The sequence below is a fragment of the Eretmochelys imbricata genome, chromosome 1, assembly GCF_965152235.1.
Source record: "Eretmochelys imbricata isolate rEreImb1 chromosome 1, rEreImb1.hap1, whole genome shotgun sequence".
Lineage (NCBI taxonomy): Eukaryota > Metazoa > Chordata > Testudines > Cheloniidae > Eretmochelys > Eretmochelys imbricata.
In genome coordinates, this window is record NC_135572.1 from 225,247,277 (window position 1) to 225,268,240 (window position 20,964).

The 20,964-nt window shown below is 47.6% G+C and overlaps 1 protein-coding gene across 1 annotated transcript; it reads left to right on the plus strand.

Moving 5' to 3' along the window:
• Positions 1–2,331: 2,331 nt before the first annotated feature.
• Positions 2,332–16,956, plus strand: MFAP5 (microfibril associated protein 5). The gene is made up of 8 exons (XM_077807389.1): positions 2,332–2,392; positions 5,837–5,884; positions 10,543–10,578; positions 10,763–10,801; positions 11,173–11,208; positions 11,992–12,079; positions 12,542–12,615; positions 16,835–16,956. Exons 1-8 carry the CDS (start codon positions 2,332–2,334, stop codon positions 16,954–16,956), a joined length of 504 nt encoding a protein of 167 aa, XP_077663515.1.
• The last annotated feature ends 4,008 nt before the right edge of the window (positions 16,957–20,964 follow it).

The window sequence follows — 20,964 nt, forward strand, 5'->3', positions numbered from 1 at the left end:
CCGTAGGGGCTTCCCCCATGCCTCCTGGCGCTTATGCCAGGAATAGGGTCAGGGAATGGAGGCTTCCCTCTGCCCCTCCCAGTGCTGCTACCTGGGTTGAGGTGTTGGGGCTTCCCCTGCTCCACCCGCCAAGCATCTCTGCCAGGGCTTCCGGGCTTCCACCACCCAGTGGCAGATTTTTTTCCAGGGCCTCCCAATTGGCCAGGGCCCCATCGGTCCAGTGGCTAATCCGCCACTGCCACTCTCAGCCTCGCTCCAACAATCCTCTGAGAGTGACAGAGAGAGAGAGAGAGAGAGAGAGAGAGAGAGAAACAATATGCTTTCTACAGGGGTTTGTTCGACACTAGTAAATCAACTCTGAGAATTTGGCAGGTGGTCGAATTATAACCCAGGGCCCTGGTGCTTCCTGTTACCTAGGAGTGCCTGGGAGAGATAACAGCAGGTACGGTGTTGCAGCCACACCCGTGCTTTTTCATTAATTTGTCCGGTGACAGAGCAGAGCAGTTTATGGACAGGTAGTGAGAAGCGTGCATTCCTTTAGCATAGGGAGAATGACTCTTGCAATTTCTAAGCTCTGGAGTTTTAATAAAAGTTAAACAGTTGTTAGGGAAATCCAGGTGAGTCTTGGCAGTGCTTCAGTGCATGAGAGAATAGCAGGAAGATAGGGTGGGGGAGAAAGGGACTAAGGCTATGTTTACACTTACTGCGATATAACTTATGTCGTTTGGGGGTGTGAAAAAGCCACCCCCTTAAGCAACGTAAGTTACACCGACCTAAGGATTGGTGTAAGACAGTGCTACGTCTGCAGGAGAGCTTCTCCCGCCAACATAGCTACCTCCACTTGCAGGGCTGGAGTAGTTTAAGCTGATGGGGGAGCTCTCTCCTGTTGGCTTAGAGTGGTTACATTAGAGCAGCGGTTCTCAAACTGTAGGTCAGGACCCCAAAGTGGGTCATGCTCCCATTTTAATGGAGTCACCAGGGCTGGTGTTAGACTTGCTGGGGCCTGGGGCTGAAGCCAAAGTCTGAGCCCCAGTGCCCAGGGTTGAAGCTCAAGGGCTTTAGCCCCGGGTGCCATGGCTTGGGCTTCAGCCCTCGCACCCAGGGCTGAAACCCTTGGGAGTCAGCTTTGGCCCCCCCCAAGCCTGGGGCAGTGGGGCTCAGGCTTCATCTTTGGCTCCCTGCCCAGGCCGGCGGATCGCGAGCTGATCTCAGGCTTCGGTCCCCCCACCCAGACCATCAGATCTCAGGCTTCAGTCCCCCGTCCTGGGGTCGTGTCATAATTTTTGTTGTCAGAAAGGGGTCACAGTACAATGAAGTTTGAGAACGCCTGCATTAGAGAGCTTAAAGTGTAGCCATAACCTAAAGCAATGGGGTAAGAGCAAATGGCTGAGTGACGGGGGAAAAAGTGTGAGAGAGGAGGGAGTGAAAGAGAAGGGGGGAGACCCAGGAGAGAGAAGGTGGCGGATGAGAGGGAGAGAGGGTTTCTGCACTGGATGGCAGAGTGAAACAGGACACACGTGTATGACATAGATACTGGGAATCCATCCCTGGCACTGGCCCATCCAGAGGGAACGGGAGGAGCTGGCTCTCTTTGGATCATAATAAACTGGAATGAGGGTGTGGGCTGTTTCTCCTCACCCCCCCCCTTCCTCTCATTCCATCCGCATTATACCACCAAATCCTGCTACTTCTCTCTGTTTTTTCCTAAAATCGTATTTTGAAGACGACCAAAAGTGGAACGTTTTCTGGGAGTGGCTGTGTGTGCCTCACACTCCAGCCAAAGTAGAGGACCAGCCAAAGGGGGAAGAGACAGCGTCTGCAGCCGAAGAGAGTGGAGATCGTGGACAACAGTGAGTGAAGGAGACTCTATCCCTTTCCCCAACACCCCAAAGAATAAGTTCCCGAGAGAAGGGGGAGGAGGGAGATAATGATGGGAAACTTTTCTAAGGGTTCCAGGCAATAACATGAGCAAATGGGTGAGAAAAAGAGAGGGAGGGGGATGAATATTTGGGGTGGATGGATGGGGAGAGAGAACGAATGGAGGGAGAGAGAAAATGAAATGAGAGGGGAGGTGGAAGGAGAAAGAAAGAAGGCAGACAGGATGCTATCTCCAATCCAAAATGTCTGGGAAAGGAGCTGGAGAATGGCAGTGACAGAGCAGGAGGGAGATAGATGGAGGGAGAGAGGATGAGGAGAAGGAGTGTGTCTGGGAGAGGGATTTGCAGTCAGTGGGTGAGGACAGTGTCTGGCCTGCAGGGGGAAGGTCTCCCTGTTCCTGGTGCAGTTTGTGCCAGACTCTCATCTGACCCCTCTCTCTTTCACTTTGTAGGAATGATGACTTTTGGAGCCCGTGCACTGCTGTGCATCATAGCCCTCTCTGTCCTCCCAGCTGGTGAGTCACCGCCCCATGGAAGCCACATCAGGGCTCTCTCCCCTTTCTTTGCCACGTGGAGGCTCACACAGAGACCACTGTTCAGTGACAAGATGGGAAGGACACACACACACACACACAGATGGAGAGTGACAGGGGAAGAAAAAGGGGAGAGTGCAGGAGAGGATGGAGAGAATGCTGGAGGGAAGTTTGAGAAGCAGTGATCAGTGCCCATATATTCTCCTTCTCCTAAGTAGCATGGATAGGAGCAGAGAGAGGTTCAGGGAGTCTGAGCAGAGGGGAAATGCATGTATGCAGATTGTTCCCCTACCAACCATAGTTGCCATTTTGCTTGGTTCTGCCTGGTTGGTGGGATGAACGGGAACAGGTTGGAGTGGCCAGACAGAGATGGAGGAGTCAGTGAACAGCTCCTCTAAATATTATGAGCCTCCTCTCACACTGGTGTAAGTCAAGAGGGGCTCCTTGCAGTCAATGAGTTACACAGGCGTGACATAGATGTATGTGAGAGGTGGCTTAGGACCAACGGTTAGGAAAAGGTGTAGCTGTCGTATGTGCTCAGTGGGGAGCACAATGTATTCTCAGCTGGATATGATGGGGGGCAGCAGATCGTTGGAACCCTGGTCTCCCAGACACTGCCTGGGGCAGCGTCTCAGACCGGGTATGCAGAGCACGTCCAGCTGGTCCATGGAACTTGTTCCGTCACAGTGGTGAAAAACATCTATCAGTCTTCAAGCACGGATGCTTTCTGCTGGTTGTTCCCCATTCCTGGCCTCATTGGCTTTCCAGAGGCTTTTCTGACCAATTAAGCTCAGGATTCCAAGCTTCTCTCCACCTGCTGCTTCATGTCTGTCTGTGCTCTGAGTTTCTTTGTCATAAATTCAAGTGGGATTAAATTTGCAGATGACACCAAAATTGGAGAAGGCAGCACAAAACTGAAGAGTAAGCTGGAGAGAGTGGAGAAGAGAATGAGGAATGATTCCATCTTAATGGATAGAGAGTGCTGTACCCAAGGAGAGAGAGAACCAGGGGATAGGTATCGAATAGGGGATATAGCCTGACAATTGCACCCTTCACATTAAAGCAAGTTTATTCCATTCTCCCATCATTAGAGATCAGCCTGTGTTCAAATGTTTGGATCCAGAGAGGGACATCCCCATTATTCAGTAGCTGTTTGGATCTGGCATGTTTCTATTCCTAATAGTACTTTTTCCCATAAGCAAGTACTTTAGCTATCACAGAGCAAATGTGAGCTGGTGACTCACAGAGCAGGGAGGAGAGGCAGCCCTGGCACAATCTTGATCTTAAAGATGACCTACAAAGTAAAAAGAAAAAGAGGTTGTGTCCTTTTTGGTGTTTTTCTGATGCACAAACAAGGCTTGAAAGGGTTTTCTCCTCCTTGTTTTTTACCCCAGGCCAGGTCGACGCTAAGAAGTTAGGTTGACCTAGCTACATTGCTCAGAGGGGTGAAAAATCCACACCCCGAGTGGTGTAGTTAAGCTGACCCAACCCCGGTTGTAGACAGCACTAGGTTGACGGAATTCTTCCACTGACCTAGCCACTGCCTCTGAGAGAGGTGCATAACCAATGCCAGTGAGATAACCTCTCCTGTCCGGTTAGGTAGCGTTTACACTGAAGTGCTACAGCAGCACCAATACAGCAAGTGCCACTGAAGCATTTCAAGTGTAGACAGGCCCTTACAAATATCAGAAATGTCCAGGTTGGTCATTTTGTTTTGTTGAAGGTTAGTTGGAGATTTAGATAACTGGAGTGTGGCTTTTTCACCCTCCTAAGTAAGGGGGGAGGGTGCCACATCTTTAACAATGAGTGCTTTCCTCCTAAGTGTTTGTCACGAGTTTGAATTAAGTAGGTGTTAATACAAGCAAACAAATTAAACAGCCTAAAAGAAATCCCTCTCCCTCTTGGATTTTATAATGCTTAGATTTTATAGTCAGACCAATTTTCTAGTTGTCCTTAATCTTCTGGAGAGGAAAGGCTAGACAAGAAGTGAATTTCTAATGTAGAAAATAAGCAGACTTTATAAAATGTTCAGCATGTCAGACCTTCCTTCTGCATCACAAAGAGAGAAAAAGGGGCACAAGCCCATTTCCCCCACTTTGCATGTTACCATTAAGAGATGGGCCAGAGTAGGAACAGCTTTGAGAAGCAGTGGGTTATTGTACCTGGGTGATGTGTGTAATACCTGGCACTTCCTGGATCAATGGCCAGTGAAGGTGGCCAGCTGCACAGTCATTGCTGGGGACTCCACTGGGACAGGACACAGAGGGTCCTGAGAAAACTCTTGAAAAGCGGCAGAGTAGGATTATGCCCACGGGCCCAATTCTCCCTCTGCAGGATACAAGTAACTATTACTGAAGTAAGAGATAAATAGGGCTTTCAATCCCCAGTCCTGTAGTCCTTACTCACACAAAGCTCCCAGTAACTTCAGTGGTAACTCTGATGGAATGAGGGTAGAAAGCTCAAGGGCATAGTGTATAGGGCACAGTTTGACAGGGCCAGTGGGGTATACTATACAATGGATCATTCCTACATCTGTCCTAGTTCTAATTTGTTCTGCACTACCCTGTATCACCAGCCTTTTCCTACCAGTTCTCCCCCCTCCCCCCAGTTATGCAGATGTTTTCCTCCTCCCTTGTTTAGCAGAAAACTTTTACCTGTTTCGAGCTGCCTAAAGAAGCAGCTCTCTTGCCACTGGCATTTTGAAAGTGAACGGTGTATCTCAGTTTCTATTCCTCCTCTGTTACACTGAGTGCACAGGTGGCATCCATTGCTCTCTGCCTATCCCTTTTTCTCACCTTATAATATGCCTGGATGTAAATGATCTTCCAGCCTATTGTCAGGGAATGTGTGGTGCTCCATAACAGAGGGGAAAGATAGTCTGGTGGTTACAGCTGTTGACTGGGCACCAGGAGACCTGCCTTCTGTTCCTTACTGTGCCAATGATTGGCTCTGTGACCTCAGGTAAGTCACTTCCTCGCTCAGTGCCTCAGTTCCCTCTCCTATACAATAGGGAGCGTGATACTCAACCTACCTCAGAGGGGGATTGTGAAGCTTAATTTGCTAATGTTTGTAAAATGCAACAAGGTCTGCAAAAGGTGCTGCGGAAATGCAAAGTCTGGGAACAAATCTGTGGCCCCTTACAACTCCACAGCTGTTACTCTTGTGCCCACTCTGAAATGTATGGTAGAGCTCTTGCTCTGACACTTCTTAAACTAAAGGGCAATCTCCTTTATCTATTAGCAGTATAGATCCTAAGACTAGAGTTGAGCAGTTCTCATTCCATCCAGTGGAGGGCAGTGGTATCCTCTACATACATTAGCTAGTTCATGGCAGTCTTATTATTAATTATAATTATATCGACTCCAGTTTATGGAAATCCCCCTTCTGTCTTTTCCCCACTCTCCCCTCTCCTACCTTATTTTGCAGACTGGTTTCTACCTATGGTCAACTGTCAAGTAACCCCAATCCCAACAAGTAAGTCTTGCTGTCTGCTGTGTGTGTGTGTTTGTGCGCACATGCGCATGGCCTGAAAGAAAACCAAGGTACTGGTTAATCAGTAAGAAGTGCTAATCCCAATGCCCCAGTATGGTGCTGGGGGTATTAAGATTTTGGAGGTGTTCTCCCTTGTATGTAGCCTAAAATAGGCACACCAATCACTCAAGGCTGTTAAAAATCTGATGGTACTTTGTGCAGGGATAGGTGTGTTGGTCCTAACGTCCTGGATAATCATATTCTGTCTCACTGCTATTCAGTTCTTCACTTCCTGGCCTCAGCTGTTGTGTAGTGCAGTTATGCAATGTTAAACAGCTGTCATGTTCTACCCCAGAAATGGTGGTTGTTATTAATCATTTGTATTATGGTAGCACTCAAAGACCCCATTCGGGATCGATATCTCATTGCATAAGGTGTATTCCGACACACATGGTAAGAGACAGTCACTGTCCCAAAGAACTTTCAATATAATTTAAGCCAAGACAAGGGACAAGGATAACAGTGATAGTGGTTACAAATTAGCAGGTTTTCAGTCACTGATTTGATATTAGGATGTGTGTAGATATATGTGTGTGTGTGTGTATATACACACACAGAGATACAAACAAATTAATCTCAGGAATCCCCATGGACTCTCTGCCCAGTCACTACTATTTAGCAATTTACTGTAAGCATCATGATAAAAGTGGATCTCGAGGAGGAATTTGAAGGAGAACAGGGTCATGGCTTTATGGAATAGCTAGGCAAGGGCATTCCCTGCGGAGGGAGTAGCCTGGAAGAAAGCTCAAAAATGTCTGTGGGAGAAGCACCTAAAATGGGTGGTTGAGGTTGGCATCACTGGCAAAGTAAGGTGAGGCAATGCAGTAAGAGACAAAGCCACATGAATAGGGGAAGGTAGAATTCTGAAGGACCTTTAAAGGTGAGGACGTGAACCTGATGTGATGGAAAAGGAGGAGCCTGTAGAGGGGTCTGAAGAGGGGACTGATGTAGTGAGAGTGACAAGCAAAGCTCTTTGCAGCTGGGATGAGTGGACTGGAGAGGGCTGGTATGGATATCAGGGATCCAGAGATTGCAGAAATCAAGATGGGAGAAGATGAGGCCCTGGATGAGAACTTTAGCTGTGTGGACAGAGGGAAAAGACTAGATCGTAAGATGTTATGGAGGAAGAAACGCCAAGATATGGACATGGCGTGGATGTGCAGGACAAGAGGCAGGGAAGAACCAGAGATATGGCTGTGTTTCAGTGCTGAGTAAAAAAGCTCTGTATGTACCAATCTGCAAAGCACTTTAGAGTTCTTCAATAATTCATTATTTATTATGGTTCTGAGTGCATGTATTTCTTTGTGTGCTCAGGGATTGTTTGTGAATTGATGCTTTATAGCAAAGGATTGTGAGACAAGGAGGATCCTGGCATCTGACAACTTAACACTGAGTCACTCTCTAACAGTGGGAAGTTAGAGGAACCTTACTGCTATCTCAATGGTACCCAAGTGCGGAACGCTTGGTATATAAGGAGAGCATGGTCTAGTGGTGAGAACAGTGGACTATATGTCAGGAGACCTGGATTCAATTCCTGGCTTTACCACTGACTCATTGTGTACTTTTGGGCAAGTCACATGATCTCTCTGTGCCTCAGTTTTCCCATCTGTAAAGTGGGATTATGATAGTTACCTACCTCCAAGGAGAGGTGAGAGGATAAATGAGTTAATGTTTGTATAGTGCTTTGAAAACATAAGGTGCCACATGACTATGCCCTCTCCTCTCCTCTCAGAGGCAGACTTTGCCTTAGCCGGCCATCCCTTAGTCACCTCACAGCTACACTCCTGCAACACATTCTACTCTCAAAGGCTTCTTGGAAGCTGTGACTCTTGCAGAATGTGGCCACCAAACGTCTGCGTAGGGCACAGGATTGGGAGCACATTATACCCACACTCCACTTGCCCAGCTTTACACCTCTCTGCAGTATGGGCTAGGTTCCACCCTGTTCACCCTGAATTCCCTAGCTGTCCATCCCAAAGGTGAGTGCTGCAGGAACGAGGGGCAGGGCAGCTCCTCAATCTCCGACATCTCTCTCTCCAGTCTGGCCACCCAAGATGGGCCAGAGCTGAGAAGTTGGGATCTGGATCCAGAGTTCAGTAGGGGTTTAGATCTGGGGTTTGTTGATGACCCATCTGTGCCTTTACAATGTCCTTTACAATACAACCCTGGAGTTCCCTGCTGTTGTTAGGGTTCTCTCTGCACTCCTCACAGGTAGGTTAATTTGGGGTGGAGGTGTCATGGTCTATAGGAAATGGCTGTTTTATACTTGAACTAGCCTGTGTACACAGGGCATCTTTATACTCTGGGGATGGGTGCATTTTAAGAAGCAATGAAATGTGAAGCTCAGGCTCTGAGCTGAACTTCCTGGGGTGGTTGCAGGGAGGAAGAGACTTCCTGTGAAACAGCAGAGGATTTGGAGAGGTTCACTGACACATCTGGGCAGCACTGTGACTCAAATTACATGCATGTTTGCTGACAGCTAGTGGCCCTTTTAGAGTACTCCACGGGACAGATATGTGGAAAATGAGGAGGGCTAGTAATAAGCAGGCTGAAAGGGGGGTGAAGGGAAAAGAAGTAAACAGAGATGGACATATTATTAATTCTTATAGGAATATCCCCCTGATGTGGTCTCTAGCCAATCCCAGGCCAACGGAGGCAGAAAAATCAGTGCCCAGGATAGGGGATATATGGATGCCTCTCTCCCAAGATGAGTGGTCAGAGCAAGATTAGTAATAATTCAGTTTTTGCATGCAAAACACACTGCTATGAGATCCAAGGCTTGCCAGTGAGAGTCCCAAGTCCCAGGAGGGGGTGGATAGAGATGGGGAGAGGTGCTGTGTGTATATTTACTGGATAGGCTCACGCTATCTTAGGGGCTCATCATGGCAGCTAGAATCATCTGGCCCACTATGGTTAACGAAGCCCAAGTGTAAACCTTCATAAGAGCCAGAGGAAAAGCCTTGAGAGCAGGCCCCAGGCTCTGCAATGCCTATTCAAAGAAGAGTCCCTCCCTGATCATCTTGGGGCCTCACTGAAGTACCCACCTCTCCCCCTGCAGCATTTCCCAAGGTACTGGAACAGAAGAAAAGCTACAGCACATTCATAGTGAAAAGCCCACAGCTGGAATAAATAATAATTATATAATAATATAATGAAGAGCAGGCTGGAGACTGATGGTCTCTTCTAGAAGGATCTCACTGTTTCTGATTATCCCCTCACACCCAGGGCTTAATTTGTACCAGGGCTGAGCCCTGGTACCTCTAGGCATGGCAGTTCATAGCCTCGGCACCCCTGGGCTTGCCATGTCAGTTATGAAAATAAAAAAAATTGCTTGAGCCCCAGCGCCTCTTTCATTACAAATTAAGCACTGCTCACACCACCTAGATAGCATGGCAAAGAATGCTTTAGAAATGCTGGAGAAAGATTAGTGCCTTGCATGGTGTCAAGTATCAGGGGGCAGCCGTGTGAGTCTGTATCTACAAAAACAACAAGGAGTCTGATGGCACCTTAAAGACTAACAGATTTATTTGAGCATAAGCTTTCATGGGTAAAAAACCCACTTCTTCAGATGCATGGAGTGAAAATTACAGATGCAGGCATTATTATACACTATACAATATACAAATCTTATACACTATATATATATATATATATATATTATCTGAAGAAGTGGGTTTTTTACCTGCGAAACCTTATGCCCAAATAAATCTGTTAGTCTTCAACGTGCCATCGGACTCCTTGTTGTTTTTGTGGAGAAAGATTGAGAATCAGGCTATGTCTACACTACAGGCCAGGAGTGTGATCACCAGCTTGTGTACACATACTTGCATGAGCTTGATGAGAGCTAGTGCAAATAGTAGCATAGCCATGGTAGCATGGGCAGGGGCCGCACAGCTTCGCCATGCCAAGTACAAACCTACCCGAAACCCCTGGACACATCCTCAGAAGGGCTATGTGCATGCCAGCTGGGAATCGTACCCCTAACTCGTAGTGTAGACATAGCCGCAGAGAGAACATCGGATAGATAGAGGGTCTATGTTGCATGTGAATTAGTGGTGATGCAGGTCAGAAGGGGAATGCAGGCTTCAGCTTTTTGCCATCAGTGAGTCAGGTTCAAATGGGACTTAAGGGCACAACTGGAAGAACTTTTACTGGGGCTAAACTTAGTCCTTTTTGGGGCTCATCATACAAAAATCAGCATACAGAGAGACTTAAGGGCTGGAATAGCAGGGGGGCTGCAGGACAAGACTGAGGGGCATTGGCAGAGCTGTGTGGGGAGCCCAGCACTGGAATAGCAGGGGGGCTGCAGGGCAGGACTGAGGGGCATTGGCAGAGCTGTGTGGGGAGCCCAGCACTGGAATAGCAGGGGGGCTGCAGGGCAGGACTGAGGGGCATTGGCAGAGCTGTGTGGGGAGCCCAGCACTGGAATAGCAGGGGGGCTGCAGGGCAGGACTGAGGGGCATTGGCAGAGCTGTGTGGGGAGCCCAGCACTGGAATAGCAGGGGGGCTGCAGGGCAGGACTGAGGAGCATTGGCAAAGCTAGGGTGGGGGGACCAAAAACTCAAAGCAGGATCTTTCAGATAATTCTCTCTTTTTTCCAGTTGTGCCTGACATAGAACCTGTCACTGATGACTTTGGTAAGTTCATTCTTCCGACAATAGTGGGACCACTCGGGGCCTTCCTTTTCCTACTCCCAGCTGTATCACCATTAGAGATCCCCTTCACCTCACACACAGAGTCCAACTTTCTCCATTGCCCCTAACTCCAGCTGTAACTCTCCAGAAATTCCACTTCCTTTACACACTTGTTTTTTGTCAGCAGGTCTGCCTGATACTGAGGGCATAGTAGCAGATGAACAAGGTGCGTACAACTGCTTTATTAATATAAATGATGTCTCTCTTGTGAAGGAGACATTAACCTGATCTCCCTTCTGGCCTGTCTCTGGGTCGGTACCTAAGGCTGACACCCCAAGGCAAGGTTTGATCAAGGGTGGAGAGGAACTGCACTATTAGAAGGAATGTGAGCTCCCTTTTGCCCCACCTCTGGGGGTACCAGTGCCCATACCACAGGGCATTAGTGGGGCAAAGGATACTGCTTTGTTAAAGGAGCTGCTGTCCCTTGGGTAAGACATTCCCCGTGCTCCCTCCTTTACACTTAAGGGCCCCTGTTTTTCACTGTCTATTTTAGAAAATAGCAAATAATCCAAAATTCACAAATCCTTTGTTTTCTAGTTCCGACTGCCAGTGTAAACACAACAGAGATACCAGGTATGTTTAGTTTTGAGATTCAAAGTAGGGGACATGGAGCTGTCACCTTTAGGGCATCATTTCCTATCCAGTGGGAACATAGAAATAGCCAGATTGGATCAGACCGGACCTGACCAGATTCATTTGGGCAGTACTAGATGCTTCAGAGGGAGGTGCAAGTACTGGTCACTGTCAGAAGACAGAATACTGGATTAGATGGACCATTGGTCTGACCCAGTATGGCTATTCTTATATTCAAGTAACCCCATGCTGGACAGTTATGGAACAATCTGCCCACAGGGGAAGTTTCTTCCTTACCCCACAAGAAATGTGGCTGAGTTCTAATGTGCAGCATGAGGTTTTATATCCTTTATAAATCTGTATCTTAAATAATATGGCTGCAGATGATATTATTTGCATAAATGTCCATTCAGAATTATTCTAAACTCTGAGTAATATTGTGTTAGTAAGATCCACAGGTTAATTGTATACCGTACTGAATGTTCTCTCGTTTTTGAATTATGAGCTAAGGGGAATAGAAATGCTTTATCCTCATCTTCTAGACCATTTATTATTTAGTATGACACCTTTTTCTTGGCCTTTCTTCTCCAAACAGTCCCAGCACCTCAAGAATATCATGAAATGGGGTATGGAGCCTTTAATCTCTTGAGCAGTAGATCCAATCCAGCCCCAGTTTGGAGGCTTTTGTAAAATGAATTGAGGCTTGCCGTCCAGTGCCTAGTGAACTTGTGTCCACATCACAACCACCATTGTCATTCATTTTCACCTGTGTGTGTTTCCCAGAATGCCGTGAGGAGCAGTTCCCTTGCACACGCCTGTACTCCGTCCACAAACCTGTGAAACAGTGTATCAGTTACCTGTGTGTTACCAGGTAAGAAGCCTGCAATCCCCAGGAGAAAAACCAACTCACTATCACAAAGAGCACATCCAGCTCAGAAAGTGTGCTCTCTATGGAGACACAAGGGTTCTATCCCTAGTTCTAGTCCCTACAAGGGAAGGGAAGTGCGTGAAGTGAATCCTAAGAGTGTACTTGAGGTTCTTATCTAATGCAGCATAATACTTAATATATCTGTAACTCTTTGAAGTTGTAAAATGTTCTGTGAGCTATTAATTATTTTTATGTATTGGGCGAAATCTTGAAGTCTCTACACAGGCAAAATGCCTTGTTGACATCAATAGGGGTTTTCCCTTAGTAGGGACTGACTGGAACTCAGGATTTGCCTCCTTGTTTGAAGGATTATTACCTATATCACTTTTTGTTCTCATGAATCTCAGTCTCTCTCTGTTTCTCTCCCATCCTTGACATGATTCTGGTGGCCACTCACCCCCTCAGTGTGCGTCGCATGTACATAATAAACAAGGAGGTGTGCTCTCGTGTGATCTGCAAGGAGGATGAATTCATGCAAGGTGAGTGACAGCTGGGCTGGGCGGAGGAGCAGCAGAGCAGAGCTCTGTGGGGAAGGGGAGCAGTCTTGTCCAGGTGTGCTTTCCTTTATAAGAAACTACAGTGCCTGTCAAGTGACATTTCTCTCTGGGGGAACTAGTGGTTGATGGGGCAGTGGCACAAGGTGGGCTGGCCTTTAAAGAGGTTGGGGCTCAACTTCCAACCCTCCTAGGCTCCCCTCACTCCCTTCTTAGTGACAGGGGTGGCTGTACCACCTTATAAGGTGGTATCATGGGGGGAACCCACACCCATCCCTACTAAAGTGGCCCTGTAACCTACACTGTGCAGTCTACAAAATGGAACCTGATGCAACTTCTTCCCTTTTACCTCTCTATTTGGGGGAGATATTTCCCTGTATCCTCCAGGCTCTCCCACAACCATGGACACAGTCTTTCCTGTGAACATAGCCCGTTTCCCCAAAGTCACAGCTCTTACCAGAGCAGACCTTCCTGGTGTGTCCCACTTCTCCACACCAGAAACATAATTAGCAGACTCTTTCCTCTCCTTGTCCCTGCTTCCAGAATCTGCTTCATAGTAGCCAGCTTCCAAGATTCCTGCTGCCTGTCAAACTGCCCTGGGTGTCTCTTCCCTGGGCCCTGACTACAGCTGGTCATCTTCCTTAGTTAATCAGACTTCACACTGAGAGTCTCACTAACCCTTCCCTTTTGAGAGTCTGGTTTATTAAAGTTCAAAACACCATAAGTTGTTCATCCAGGTTTCTTAGTCTTGTCACTGCTGAGGCTTTCCTCTAGCAGGTTCCTGTTCCCTGCAGGTCTCCCTCCCAGACCCACCAAGCAGATGTGTAGAGCTACACAGCCTAGGCCTTCTCCATGGACCTTTTCTAGCTGTTCAGCTCTTTAATGCAGCAGTCACTCCCAGATTTGCTCTTCCTGGAGTCTCTTTTCTGACTGAACTCAGGCTGCCCTTATATCCCCTAGCTGGCCTTGTTTTCACTCCCATGCTCCCCATCCTATGACCCTTGTGTTCATTTCCTCCTCCTGCAGAGGTGGGCTAAGTCTGGCAGAGATGAGGCTGGTTCCCATCCTTGTGACAGGCCTAATTCTGCTGTTTACACACATGAGCTGCAATGTATAAATGTATAAACTGCACTTCATGCATGCAGGGTGTAATTGATTATGCTAGCATTCACAGCCAATAATATGGTGTCTAAATTAATGTTAAAGGAACAGGGGTAGCCCTGGTGTAAAAGGGTGCAACTCCACAAAAGACAGTGTCATTGCATCAAGTTACAGCAGGTCTGGATTTGATCCTCAGGGCTTGCCTACATGGCAAGTTACTGCATGGCAGTCCAGGGTATGAATCTACAGTGCCCCAGCTAGCTGTGCAGTAATGGCCTGTGTGTACACTGCAGAAGCTTAGTTAAAGTCCCAGATTGTGGGTTGGCATATTACTAGAGTCACACCTTGGCTTGAGCAGCAATTTGACATACAGAGAAACCTGAAGTGTGAGTTATAACCAGAAAAGTTTCAGAGTAGCAGCCGTGTTAGTCTGTATTCGTAAAAAGAAAAGGAGGACTTGTGGCACCTTAGAGACTAACCAATTTATTTGAGCATAAGCTTTCGTGAGCTACAGCTCACTTCATCGGATGCATTCAGTGGAAAACACAGTGGGGAGATTTATATACATAGAGAACATGAAACAATGGGTGTTACCATACACACTGAGACAGTTTCATGTTCTCTATGTATATAAATCTCCCCACTGTATTTTCCACTGAATGCATCCGATGAAGTGAGCTGTAGCTCACGAAAGCTTATGCTCAAATAAATTGGTTAGTCTCTAAGGTGCCACAAGTCCTCCTTTTCTTTTAACCAGAAAAGTGATTCTCCCATTCCCGCTTTCTATTCTCCCATCCAGTTGCCGATTTGACTAAAACCTGTATGCACACAGTGTTTGTACCAATTTAACCATGCCAGTTTCGAAAGGCCATCCCACCCTTCTAGTGTGGATGCAGTTATAGTGGTATACAAGTACTTATGCTAGTATAGCTTATTTTGGCAAATTTACAGGAATAAGCTATAGATCTATAAACTATACTAAAGGTACATCTACACTGCCCATGTTTCAGCACGGCTGCTGCAGCGCCGTGACGTGGGCAGTGTAGACAGGCTTTATCGCCAGGGGAGAGCTCTCCCAGTGATTTAAAACACCCACCCTGAACGAGCGGTGGTAGCTTTATCGCTGGGAGCACGGCTCCCGGCGATAAACCGCTATGTATACTGGTGCTTTTCAGCACTAAAACTTTTGTCGCTCATGGGTGTGTTTTTTCACACCCCTGAACGACTAGAGTTTTTAATGCTGAAAGTGGCAGTGTAGACACAGCCTTATATAAGCACCTTAGAGTTAGTGAGGCCCTGTGCACAGCTTCATTTTTGGGGGCCCACCCTCAGGACCCAGCCAAGAAAAAACAGTCTCTCATCTCGCCCCCCAACACACACACAAATTTTCATTCTTTTTTCTTCATCCTCCTCCTCTATTATAAGTAATGGGAAGTAAATGAAAATAAAGCGAGATACCTTGATTGGGGCAGGGGGGTGGGGGCGCTAGGGAGGGGGGGCGGGCTCTGGGCTGGCGCAGAAGTGTGGGAGGAGGTTTGGGTGCGGGCTCCAGGCTGGGGTGGGGGAGGCAGCGCAGCTCCCAAAGTGACCGGCACATACACCCCTCTGGCAGTGGCTCCTAGGCCGGGGGGTGGTGGGAAGAGGGGGTCTCTGCGCACCACTGTCCACACGTGTAGCCCCCGCAGCTCCCATTGGCTGCAGTTCCCAGGCAATGGGAGCTCTGGAGTTGACGCTCAGGGTGGGGGCAGCGCGCAGAGACACTCCTTCCCCCCTGGGGCTGCAGGGACATGCCAGCCCCTTCTGAGAGCGAAGCTGCTGGGGGGAGGCAGAGCAGGCAGGGAGCCGCCTTAGCCCTGCTGCTGGCACATCTCTGCGTGCCCTTTGAGGGGATGGGGGCAGCGAGTCTCCATGGGCTGCCTGTAGCAGGGGTGTGGCGCACAGAGCCGCCTCCCCTCCCGTGCCAGGGGCGCGTGGAGACGTGCCAGCAGCCGGCTGCTTCGGGAGTATCATGTTGTCCATACCATGGGGTAGCACTTATTTAAATATGTCTGTTTCTAAATGGGTATAGTAAAAGCAGTGCCTGTAGACCAGTATCAACAGTCGTGTTTTTATTGCTGTTAGTCCTGGAGAGCCCATAAAGCTATGGGAGAGCTAGCAAGGATTTATTCTGCCTTGTGCATTATCAGTAGAATCATTAGCTGGCTTCCCATTAAGGAAACTTTATTGCTGGTTGTGATGCAAGAAGCAGAGAGAGCTTACCTGGATTTTCAGGTCCCAGTTTTGAGAATGAGACAGCAGCTTTTAGAAAACTCCTCTTGATTTGTAAACCAAGCTGAAATCAACACAAAAGGAAGAAGCTGGAATTTCAGGATTTGCAGAGTCACTTCCCTGATAGAAATTGCAACTTTAATCCCAAATTAATATGAACTTCTAGAGATGGGCCAGAGCAGAGAGTTCTGATCTAGACTCAAACATCCCCAAAATTTGGGGACAGGGGAGACAGGCCAAACCAAACCCTTGGATCTGAACAATTAGAAAGATAGGAAGCAGCTCAGCTGCAAAATCCACATGTGGATCCAGATCTGAAGTGCCACAAAGCTCTGTATTAACATAGAGAAACACTGGGAATGGATCAAATCAGTAGCAAAATAAATAGTTTAAGCGGGCTCTAGCAATGGGTTTTAAAGATCTTGGTTTCACTTGGAATTTACATGGTGTTCCCTAATCAATAGATTAGACTCTGCAAATCCTGGACAAGTCTTTACTGAAAGGCAACCAGGGGAAATCTGGTGCAACTCCTCTGAGCTTAAAAGAGTGGCTTCTGACTTACACTAATGTAAATGAGAGCAGAATCTAGCCCTGTCTTTATCCAGGCAAAACTCCCAGTGACTTCAGTGTGAATGGTGCCTGCATAAGGCCAGAATGAATTCTGAGTAAAGGCTTCAGGATTCGCTTCTCTGTCCCATTTAAATCAGTGTCCACCACAAGTTTATATGGACAACATGAAGATTGTATTGCTAATTGTTCATGTGATGAATTGAGCTTGAATGAAGCCCTAATCCTCAGTCTTGTGTCTCTCTGCAACTCTCTTCTTTGTCTCCAGATGAGATCTGCCGTCAGCTGGCTGGCCTCCCACCGCGACGCATCCGCCGCTCCGGTCAGCCCCGAGGCCCTCCCTGCCGATTGGGCCAGAACAAGGAGCTGAATAAGCCTGATGCTCTGTGAACTACAAACAGTAGGAGAGAGAGGGGGAAAGGGAAGAAGAGAATCATTGTCAACCCGCCATCTACAACCCCAAACAAGTCCTACTAACCCTCCTGCAGCACAAGCTCACTCCCTCCACCCCACCTTTCAGGTGCTGCAGTGCATCGGGTCCTCTCTCTGCTAGTAGCTGCTGTCTCTTCTAAAGGGTGCTCATGTTTTTTATCCCAAACTTGATCTCGCAGGCCGTGATCAGCCTATTTCCCAGAGGTTTTTATAACTGCACTGCTCCTTCTCTTGCTTTTCTCCCCCGCGCTCCCCCAAGAGAGAGATGAAGGTGGGGACAGAATGTAGGTCTCCTACAATGTGCAAGCCCTTCGGGAGTCCCAGGCCTGGTCACCACAGCGCTCCTTGGATGGAGCGAACCTGAGTGTCCTGGCCTCCTGTGTGACTACACAACTCACTAAATCCTAGGATGCTGGGCCCAGCCCCTAGCTCTTCCAGCCCCCAATGGTCAAGGATCCTCAGGACCAGCACTCTGGTAACATTTCAAGAAAGGTCAAGAGTAGGAATCAAATCTGGGGTTCTTGCATGGCATCAGAGTGAAAGTCCTTAGAACATCCCAGCCCAGTCTCAGGGGACTGAGACAGCAGTTTACTACCTGGCAGCCTAGTGTTAGTCCCCAGGAAACTCCATGCCCCGTCTCTACACTGCTCTCAGTGCCAGGGAAATGACAAGTCTGGGACTGAGAATTAAACCTTGACAACCCCGAGCTACAATCCAAGACAAGTCTCACAGGCCCTGTGGGCAGTAATTCATTTATAACCACCTCTGGGAAGCTTTGAATCCCTTTGTTACAAGCTATCTGCCTCTGTCATAGGAACAGTAGCCAATGAAGAATCTTTGCTTAGCAGAGCAATCTATTTTTCACAATACAAACATAACATTTATTGAGAAACGTACCCATCTGCCTCCTAGGCCACCCTCTCCGCTCCTCCCAGCTCTATTCCATGCCCAGGGGACCCACAGCAAAGGTATCACTGCAAACAATCCAAGAAAATGCCAGTTAGAGGCAGTCTGTTTGGCAAGTTGAGCTCCTGTGCCAGGGAAGGGCAAAGGTGAAGAATTGGCACATCATGGAGGTGGGCTAGGAACTTGGTACCTCCTAGTGTGAGGGACATGGAACATTTGGGTCTTTCAGGTAAAGAGCAGGTTTGTCCTGGATAATTTGGGGAAGTCTTGGCTCAACCCAGGTTTATACACACAAAATACAATGTCACACCTGCCTGAAAAGTCTCTGTGGAATTCCTCTCCCACCCCAGCACCAGGAGCTCTTGCAGGAGGCAGGAAATGCGTGTTGGGTTAGCACAGGGAAAAAGAGAGGGAATAAATTATTGGGCACTGGCAGGGTGCCTGGGATTTTCTGCTGCTTCTGTGACTGGGCCCTATTGCACACTACAAGGGGATGAGAGCCCCATGGTCAGAGGAGTGGGCACACACGCAGAGATAAGCCAGCTGTGTGAAAAGGATTTCATTCCCCTAGCACTGGGCTGTTCCACTGTGGTCTGGGGCAGAGTGGAGGAGGTTTGTGAAATATACAGTGGTGTGGTCACTTAACTAGCACCCCATCCTGGCCAGGGGCTGCTTTGCAGGCACCCTGCCCCTTATCTCTTACAGGTCCCTTAAGCCCCCCTGTCTCTGTTGTGGCTAACCTCACTCCTTTCTCGGTCTGGCTTAATGTCAAACAAAGCTCACAGACCTCAGAGTCCTTAATCACAAAATAACGCAAACAGTCCCTAATACATCCCCCTCTAAAGTCAAAATCACCCACACTGGCTAGCACTGAGCCCTCTGGTACAGCCCCCTCACTAACCCTCTCAACCTGAGCCCTACAGCAGCCTGCTGCCTTTTATATTAGCATACCTGATTCCCCTCAGGTGAGGCTCATCTCATCATCAGGATTGTTTTAGGCCCAGGCTCTCCAGCTTCCAGGCAAGCCACCTGTTACAATACTGAAGGGTCTTAATCACTGTAGCAGTGCAACTTAACTATGGCAACAAGGTCAGCTGGGGCCACTCAGTTAGGTAGTTTATCTCACTACAGCTGGGGCGGGGAGGAGAGTAGGCGGAGCTCAGTCTCTAACAAAGGTATTGTTCCCAACTATAAGGGAAGGCCAGTTTGTTTGGTTCCCCACCTCCTGATATATTGGGCATAATTCCACTTGGTAAGAGCAGCATTCTGCTGTATATGGCCTGGGTGACACAATAAAGGGGAGAGATGGCTAGATACAGGAAGAGTTCTGCAATATAAGGGTAAAGTTGCCCTACACAAAAGCCTCTTCATAGCAGACAAATGTCTACTTTGTACAGAGCGAAGCTGTGTTACATCCTACTTAGAGGAAGATACCCCAAGATAGGGGCAGATTTTTCCTATGCAGGGGCAGGGCTCTGCTCTACAGGGGCTGAATTTTTCTCTACAAACCCACTATACGGGGGAATGAGTTCCAAGGCAAACAGGGAGTTCACCCATCCCTGGGAACTATAGGGGCATAGTTCTCTTTCGTAGAAGGCAGAGGTCCTCTGTATAAATAGAGACTCACAACATAGGGGGCAGAGCTTTGCCCTATGTAGAGGATGAGTTCATACAGAGAGCAGATGCCTGCTACATTGGGAAGAGATGACTTAAAGCTAGGATCCTGCTCCCATTGACTTCTATGGTGCAGGATCAGGGCCTTAAAGAGACTCCTGCCAATTGGAGGAGGGTGGGTGGAGATAAAAATGTTAGAAGGAGCTCTTGGGAATGGAATTAGACCAAGTCTCCTCTCTGAATATAGAGTTGAATGTAAACATATATAGATATATAAATATATTACATAGTTACTGTACAGTATATCTAAGTCTCATGTTCACACAGTTTGGGGGAATGCATTAGAAACCTTTGCTATTGCTTAAATCTCACACTGCATGCAGGGATTGTAAGTGGAATTCCCCTGGGAGAACACTGTCAAAACATTATAATCCATGTAATGCACATCAAAACATTAAAAGAAAACTTTATTTCTGATTAGTCTTGGCAACTCATGTGTTCTGGCTTATTTGTCTCTGCTTTTCCTTTTGTTTCATCCTGACCTGCAGCCAGTTCTGGGCCTTCAACACAACTCTGGCTATATACCTCAATGTTTCCCTGCCCTGCAGCACCTCTTGCTATTCCACTCCTGAGATCCCCGCTCAGGTCTGCTGATGTCCCTCAATACTGATGTGCAGCACTCCCAGTCCTGGACTTCCTATGCTGCTCTGCAATTGCAACTCATTCCTGATGAGCGGGGCCCTGTGCCATTTCAGTATTTTATCTAGGGATTCCTATAATTTCTTTAGGGCATTTGTTTTCCCAGCTGATTAAACCAGTTTATCCGGAGTTTTAGTTGTGGCCACTGAGGACTAGAATGACTCATGTGCCATCTAAGATTTCACTCTGAGAAAATAATTCCTTAGTAAGAAAACACCCTGCTTTGGTGATGGGAATGTACCAGTGTCCAGTTGAAGAAGGGATGGGGATGGAATATATTTTTTCACAACCCAAGCAGAACCTACTGAACCATCTAAACTCAGAAATATGGGTAACTCAGATACATTGCATCACCTAAGAATCACATTTTTATACAAGTAAACATCTCTCCAGTGCATTCCAGATGAGGTTTAAGAAGATTTCTCTCTTCTCCCTAAAATGTCTGATTGTCCCATAAACTCATCTGGGACTGACTACACCAGCCATAGAAATGTATTCTCAGGACCTGGGAGATTTCAAGCTCATGTGTTTGTTTAGACAGAGCTTCTAGAAACACAGGAAATGCCTATGGCCCAACTAGTCCAGCATCCTGTCTCCAATTCTGTGACCAATGATGCATGCTTCAGAGTATTGTGTAAGATACCCACAATGCACCTCATAGCACAAAACCTTCTTCTTCGAGTTATTGCTCATGTCAATTCCAATTAAGTGTGCGACTCGACGGATACTGCTCGGGGAAAAATCTTC

Excerpts from the sequence above, each read along its gene's own strand:
- MFAP5 (XM_077807389.1), top strand. The coding sequence starts at position 2,332 with ATGATGACTTTTGGAGCCCGTGCACTGCTGTGCATCATAGCCCTCTCT. Across the intron at positions 2,393-5,836 it reads CCTCTCTGTCCTCCCAGCTG|ACTGGTTTCTACCTATGGTC; the intron begins GTGAGTCACCGC and ends CTTATTTTGCAG. Across the intron at positions 12,616-16,834 it reads GGAGGATGAATTCATGCAAG|ATGAGATCTGCCGTCAGCTG; the intron begins GTGAGTGACAGC and ends CTTTGTCTCCAG.